Source organism: Micromonas pusilla, assembly GCF_000151265.4.
Source record: "Micromonas pusilla CCMP1545 genomic scaffold MICPUCscaffold_13, whole genome shotgun sequence".
Taxonomy (NCBI): Eukaryota; Viridiplantae; Chlorophyta; class Mamiellophyceae; order Mamiellales; family Mamiellaceae; genus Micromonas; species Micromonas pusilla.
This window is the reverse complement of record NW_003315894.1, coordinates 551,904-558,600: the sequence shown is the minus strand read 5'-3', so window position 1 is coordinate 558,600 and position 6,697 is coordinate 551,904. Positions and strand designations below refer to the sequence as shown.

General features: G+C 66.9%; 4 protein-coding genes across 4 annotated transcripts; 1 reads left to right on the top strand and 3 right to left on the bottom strand.

The window, feature by feature from the left end:
- Positions 1 to 419: 419 nt before the first annotated feature.
- On the top strand, positions 420 to 1,529 carry MICPUCDRAFT_21894 (uncharacterized protein; the record flags this gene model as incomplete). The annotated part of the gene is made up of 1 exon (XM_003063028.1): positions 420 to 1,529. The coding sequence occupies one exon, from the start codon at positions 420 to 422 to the stop codon at positions 1,527 to 1,529; it is 1,110 nt and encodes a 369-aa protein (XP_003063074.1).
- Positions 1,530 to 1,550: 21 nt separating this feature from the next.
- MICPUCDRAFT_48712 (uncharacterized protein) lies at positions 1,551 to 4,106 on the bottom strand (the record flags this gene model as incomplete). The annotated part of the gene is made up of 1 exon (XM_003062828.1): positions 1,551 to 4,106. One exon carries the CDS (start codon positions 4,104 to 4,106, stop codon positions 1,638 to 1,640), a length of 2,469 nt encoding a protein of 822 aa, XP_003062874.1. The 3' UTR covers positions 1,551 to 1,637.
- A 133-nt stretch (positions 4,107 to 4,239) lies between these two features.
- Positions 4,240 to 5,319, bottom strand: MICPUCDRAFT_70830 (flagellar inner arm dynein light chain Tctex1; the record flags this gene model as incomplete). Its single annotated transcript, XM_003062827.1, has 3 exons — positions 4,240 to 4,306; positions 4,478 to 4,728; positions 5,317 to 5,319. 3 exons carry the CDS (start codon positions 5,317 to 5,319, stop codon positions 4,240 to 4,242), a joined length of 321 nt encoding a protein of 106 aa, XP_003062873.1.
- A 44-nt stretch (positions 5,320 to 5,363) lies between these two features.
- On the bottom strand, positions 5,364 to 6,695 carry MICPUCDRAFT_22033 (uncharacterized protein; the record flags this gene model as incomplete). The annotated part of the gene is made up of 3 exons (XM_003062826.1): positions 5,364 to 5,765; positions 5,928 to 6,431; positions 6,675 to 6,695. Coding segments are annotated over 3 exons (927 nt in total), but the record flags the coding sequence as incomplete, so codon positions are not given.
- Between the last annotated feature and the right edge of the window lie 2 nt (positions 6,696 to 6,697).

Sequence of the window (6,697 nt, the reverse complement as noted above, 5' to 3'; positions counted from 1 at the left end):
CCCCCCGCCGCCCCCCTCCGCCCCACAACCGCCGCAGCCCCCCGCAAAACAGCGCCGCCGCCTTCCCCCCGTCCGCCCCCCCCCCCCGCCGCGCCGCCGACCGATCGACCCGGCGCGAGGCGAAGGCCGCGGGGCGGGCGACCGCGACGACGGCGCGGAGGGAGCGCGCGGACGAAGGGAAGACGGACGCGCTGGATTTTAGCGGGCTGATGCGGATATCGAGCGTCCGAGCGCGGCGGCGGGAAGGGTGAGAGGCGACTGCGTTTTTTGTGATGCTGACCGACCGCGGCTCAATAACTTATGAATGGCGGCGGGCTGTGAAAACGCGACCAAGACTCTTTGAACTGTCGCGTCCCGTCTCGCGTCGCAGAGAGAGCCGCGCCGCGCCGCGACGAGCGCCTCCTCCGACCTCGCTCGCCATGTCGGACATCATGGAGAAGATCGCGTCCATCGAGCTCGAGATGAGCCGGACGCAGAAGAACAAGGCGACGGCCGCGCACTTGGGGTCGCTGAAAGCGAAGCTCGCGAAGCTCCGGCGCGATCTCATCGAGCCCTCGAGCAAGGGCGGGCCGAAGGGCGAGGGTTTCGACGTCACGAAGACGGGCGACTGCCGCGTCGGTTTAGTCGGGTTCCCGTCCGTGGGGAAGTCCACGCTTCTGAATAAGCTCACCGGGACGTTCAGCGAGGTGGCCGCGTACGAGTTCACGACGCTCACGTGCATCCCTGGGGTGATTCGCTACCGCGGCGCGAAGATACAGCTCCTCGATCTTCCCGGGATCATCGAGGGCGCGAAGGACGGCAAAGGCCGCGGTCGCCAAGTCATCTCCACCGCGCGGACGTGCAACGTCATCGTGATCGTGTTGGACGCGCTGAAACCGCTCACGCACAAGCGTTTAATCGAGCACGAGCTCGAGGGCTTCGGCATCCGCCTCAACAGAGAGCCCCCGAAGATCACGTTTCGAAAGAAGGACAAGGGCGGGATATCGTTCACGCCGAACAACAACGGCGAGACGACCTTCCTCGACGAGGAAACGGTGAAGAACATCTTGAGCGAGTACAAGATCCAGCACGCGGACGTGAAGCTGCACGAGGACAGCACGGACGAGGAGCTCATCGACGTGATCGAGGGGTCGAGGATTTACGTCCCGTGCATATACGCCATCAACAAGATCGATCAGATCACCGTGGAGGAGCTGGACCTCCTGACGAAGATGAAGCACTACGTCCCGGTGAGCGCGCACAAGGAGTGGAATCTCGATGGACTTCTCGAGACGGTGTGGGATTACCTCGACTTGGTGCGCGTGTACACGAAGCCGCGAGGGGTGAACCCAGATTACGACGACCCCGTGGTGTTGCCGAGGAAGGCGTGCAGCGTGGAGGATTTCTGTAACCGTTTACATAAGGGGATCATGCGGTCGTTTAAGCAGGCGCTGGTGTGGGGGTTGAGCGTGAAGCACCGGCCGCAGAAGGTTGGGAAGGAGCACATTTTGGAGGACGAGGACGTCGTGCAGATAGTCAAGAAGGTGTGAGCGACGCGACGAGGGGGGGACGATTTACGCCCGGTTGTGAACAAAACAATTCACGACGACGATACCGTACCTACTAATTAAACGCGCTGCTAACACGTCGTCGTCGATCTAATACATCCCGAGCTCGCGTCTCAGCGCGGCGACGACCTCGACCGACCCGGCGTCCACGCCCTCGTCGCCGTCGTCGTCGGACCGCTCGTCCGCGCGAGCTCCGATCCACGCGACGTGACCGTCCGGTCGAACGAACGCGTCGGCGCCCCCTGCCGCTCGCGTCCACGCGCCTTTCTCGTCCACGGCGATCACGAAACGGTCGTCGCTCGGGCGTTTACCTCCCTCATAGTAATACCTTTCGACCCCGCGCGCGATCGATGCCGTGGGAGCGACGATCGCGAGTCGAATCGACACCCCCGCCGGCGCGGCGTCTCTCAAGCGCTGAATCGTATCGTTCGCGAGCGTCAACCGCATCGAGTGCGAACGCGGTTCCTCGTCGTCGCGCAGCGTCTTGATCAGCGTGAACACGACCCCGGGTGTGGACCGCAACTCTTGCGTCGCCCACGCCGCGTGCGCGTCGTCGCCGCCGATCGCGCCGTCGAGGACGCTCAGCTCGAGAAGGTCCAACGAGGAAATATGTTTCGCCGATTTTCGGTCGTCGTTCGGACCGAGGTGAAGCGACAGCCACGCGTGCGGGAGCCGTCCGCCGACGACTAAAGTCCCGGGGGGCACGAGCGTCGCGGCGGTGCCGAGGCCGTCGTCCGATTGGCCGCGGTCACGACGCGCCCAATCACCCGTTGCCGCGTGTTCAGATCCCGGTCCGTACACGAACCCCAGATCCTCCGTGGGGAACTGCAACCGCAACGTCTTCCCGCCGCCTTCTTCGCACATCCTCTTCACCGTCGCGCGTCTCGCGTTCCCTATCGCGTTATCCGTGAGCAACAAATCACCGCACTGCGCCCGGCCCAACGCCAGCCCAGCGTTGAGCGCAGCCTTCGCCGCGAACGACGGCAACGCGGCCGTCGCCTCGGTCAGCGCCGCCGCCGCGTCGGGGGGCAACCCCAACGCCGTCGGTATCTTCAGCACCTGGCGAAAGTTGCTCACGCTCAGTCGCGTGTTCCCGACCGCGACCGGGCGGCGCTCCGCGTGATAGCTTCGCAGAAGGTTCCGCGCGCTCGGCGCGCCGGAGCCGCCGTCGCCGGCGCTCGCGACGGCGACCGCGAGTTTCCACGCGAGGTTATGCGCGTCCTGTATCCCCGTGTTCATCCCGAACCCTCCCGCGGGCGGGAACCTGTGCGCGGCGTCGCCGCACAAGAACGCGCGCCCGCGACCAGCCACGAACTCGTCCGCGACTTCCGCGGACATCGTCCACGCGCGGACGCTTCTCACGTCGACGTCGTCGAACGAATCGTTTTCGTTTTCGTTTTCGCCCGCCGCGGCGCCCCCCGCCGCCGCGCGCGCGAGCCCGACGCACGCCTCCATCCCGAAGTCCTCCTCCGCGCTCTGCGTCGGAGGGAAGTACGGCACCTGAGCGACGAACTCGCCGTCGCCGCGCACGTCGTGCGCGACGACGACGGCGACGACGGAGGGGTTAAACACGAAGTATAGCATCGCCGCGCCGTCGCCGCCGTCGTCCTCTCGCAGCGCGCGCGCGAGTTTCCTCGATCGGAAGTGCACGTTCACGAGGTGCTGCATCTCCGGCGTGCCTCTGAGTCCGACCCCGAGACGCTCGCGCGTCCGCGACGACGCGCCGTCCGCGGCGACGAGGTACGACGCGCGCAGCGTCCGCTCTCGTTGAGCGTTCTTCTCGTCATCGTTCTTCTTCGCTCCCGCCATCCGCGGCGACGTCGCGTCGCGCACCGTCGCGGTCACCCCGTCGTCGTCGCACGTCGCGCCGACGCACTCCGTCCCGTGCGCGAACCCGCGGATCCCCCGCGGATGCGCCGCGATCGCGCGGTCCAGAAGCTCCGGCTCGAGCCGGTGCTGCCCGAAGTGCGCGACGGACGTCGGCGACGCGGCGTCGCGGTTTTCCTCCTCCTCCTCCTCGCCCTCGCCCTCGCCCTCGCCCTCCCTCCCGCCGCCGCCGCCGCCCGCGAAGTGATCCACCCTGCCGAGCTCCACCCCCCCCACCATCTGCGTCTTGTACAGAAACTTCCTCCAGTGCTTCAGCGGCGGCTGCGATCGCGTCACGACGCGCTCGAGCCCGCTCACGTGACGGAAGATCTCCATCGTTCGGTTGTTCACGAAGTGCGCCTGCGGGTGCGTCGTCGCTCCGTCCGCGCGGCGCTCGATCAGCGTGCTGTCCACGCCCGCTCGCGAGAGGAGGTACGACAGCGTCAGCCCGACGGGGCCGCCGCCGACGATGAGCACGGGGACGGGAGCGGCGGACGTCTCGTCGTCGTCGTCGTCGCGCGCGGTGGAGAGCCCGCGCGATCGCGACGCCGACCCTGCGACGGTTCGATGACAACGACGACGACGACGAAGACGCGACGCGACGGCGACGACGTCCTGAGTCGCGAGGACGCGCGGGGGGGGCGACGCCGCGGCGGCGAGCGCGCGCAGCGCGCGCGATATCGCGCGCGACATCGTGCCCGCGCCCCGGCGCGCGGCGAGTCGTGAGGGTCGAGGGCGAGAGCGACGAGGTTTGGTGAGATGACGAGCGCGTCTGTCGCCGAGCGTTCTACAGGTACGTATGGGATTTTACACGTCGTCGCCGAGACTACACCGCGAGTCCGAACACGGTGACTATGCAGTACATCGACTTGTTCTCCCACCGCACCGTGCGGCTCCCTGTGCGGCGACAAACGAGAGAATACCAGAGCGGAGGAGCGAACGTCAACGCGGGGACGGGGACGGGGGAATCCAAAAACGAATCCAAAACGTCGCCGCCGCCGCCGCGCGCGTCCGCCGCGCGCGCGACGAACGACGACGACGCGTTCGCGACCCGAAGCGACGACGCACCGTCGGTCTCGTTATCCCAGTAGCACGACGACGCCGTGTGCAACCCCGCGCCGTTCTTCTGCATGATGACGCACGTCACCACGTACTTGAACGGCTTCTTCAGCGCGGTGAGTCGTCGCAGCGTCGTCTCCACCGCGCTGCTCGTCCACTGACCAACCTTCGCGTGCGAGTACGCCGCGTTCTGTAACACCGCGTCGATGGACTCTTTGATGATCTCGTTCACGTCGTCCGCGACGAAGATCGCCTGGCGGGAGGGGACGCGCGGGGTGGACGAGACGGACGACGACGCGTCAGCGTCGAGGGGGCGCGACGCGAGGACGATCGATCGAGCGATTTCCGAGCGAGCGAGCGAACGAAGAAGCCTAAACCGGGCATCCGCCGCGACGACCACGATCGCGGTCGTCGCCGCTCGGGAGCGCGCGCGCCTGCGTCGGGTCCTCGACCTGGACCTCTTCCTCTTCTTCGTCCATCTCGACGGCGCGTCCGCGCGAGCGCTGTTCGCCCGCGACGCGGGTGGGCACGGCGCCGCGCCTCCGCTCGCGCGCGGCGGTCTCCCTTCCGCGGGGGGAGGGGGAAAACGAGACGCGAGCGAAGGGTCGCAGACGCGACGGACGCCTCGCGCGCGCGCGGTCGTCCGACGCTCGCGGGGAACGCCGCGCGTGTGCGGGTTCGAACGCGCGCGACGCGAGTTCGACGCCGGCGCGTGGACGCGCGCGCGGTTGTGGCGGGCGGCGGCGCGCGGACGGACGAGAAGAGGGCGCCGGGGAGTAGGATTCCGCGCGCGAGACTGCTGATGACCGATGACTGCGGTCTCTTCTTCGAAATACAATAATACCATTCATTGAACGCCCGCGGGGCCTCCTCTCCTCCTCCTCCTCCTCCTCACCCCTTGTTCCAGGACAACTCCACCGCGTCCCCGCGCCTCCGCGGCGGGTGCAGATGAAAGTACGCGAACACGAAACTCGCGACCCAGCACCCGCACCCGATCCCCAGGTACGCGCCGCCCAAAAACATGTTCTTCCCCCCGAGCCAGCTCGTCGTCGACAGCACGATCCTCTTCTCGCCGCCGTACTTGTACGAGTTGAATCGATTCGCGATCGTCACCGTGATAGTCTCCCCGCTCGCGATGTCCGTCGTTATCCGCCCCCAGAGCTTGCGGAACGTGCTCAGCGCCGCCGTGCGCATCCACACGATGAAGTGTTCGTCCTTATCTAAGGAAGCCGCCGTCAGTCCGGAGCCGCCGCGCGTCGCGACGTCGTCGTTGAAATTCGCCGGCGCGACGTTCTGAGGTGTGGAGTTGAAAGGCGTCAGGTGGAGTTGAAAGGCTTCGAGGGCGGGGATTGAAAGCGAGGTGTGGGCGGAGAGATGCGCCGGGAAAAGTCCTTAAGGATCGGCGTTCACCACGCCGACGCGGTCGTATGGGGACCAGTGCGAGATAGAACGCACCTCGCCGAACCTCAGGTCCACGTCCGCGTCCCACGCGATGTCCGTCTCCGACACCGCGATCGCGGCGCCGCTGCCGTCCGTCAGCGCGAACGTGTCGTTGAAGTACGACCACGCGACGAGCCCGCACGGCGTGATCTCATCCCCGGACGCGTCGTAGAGTTGCGGCTTGCAAAAGTCGTCGACGCGAGCGTCGCCGCTCATCTGCTCGTCGCTCCTCGAGTTTACGTACCGACGATGGTTCGCGTAAAAGTTCTCGAGCTCGTAGTATACGTATATCGGCGCGGTCATCTTCGCGGGCGCGGTCAGCGTCACCGTGCACGTCGTCCCCGCGCCCAACGTCTGCTGCGACGTCGCGAGCTCGACGTCCGAGGAGAAGAACCCCGACGTACAGCTCGCGACGTCGTCGTATCGAGCGCTCACTTCCACGACGCCGTCGCTCGCGACGTAGCAAATCACCCCTAGGGGGATGAACAGCGCCCCGAGCGCGAACAGGATGCACGCGATCTGGGGTGGAGGGAGGGGTCGCGAGCGTGGTGGGGATGGGGTTGAGTCGCGCGTTCGCGCGGGCGCGCGGGGCGGCGTCGCCGGTGCGAGACCGCCGCGAGAAAAAAATAAGGTTACCAAAGAAAAACATTTCGGGGAACGGAGGGACGCGTCGACAATCGCGCGGGGTTGACCGCGCGGGGAACGGCGTCGCGCGCGCGCTCGCGCGCGGGTCGCGGAGAGGCGTCAAGCGGAGAGACGCACCCATTTCGGCGTGAGGATCGGTC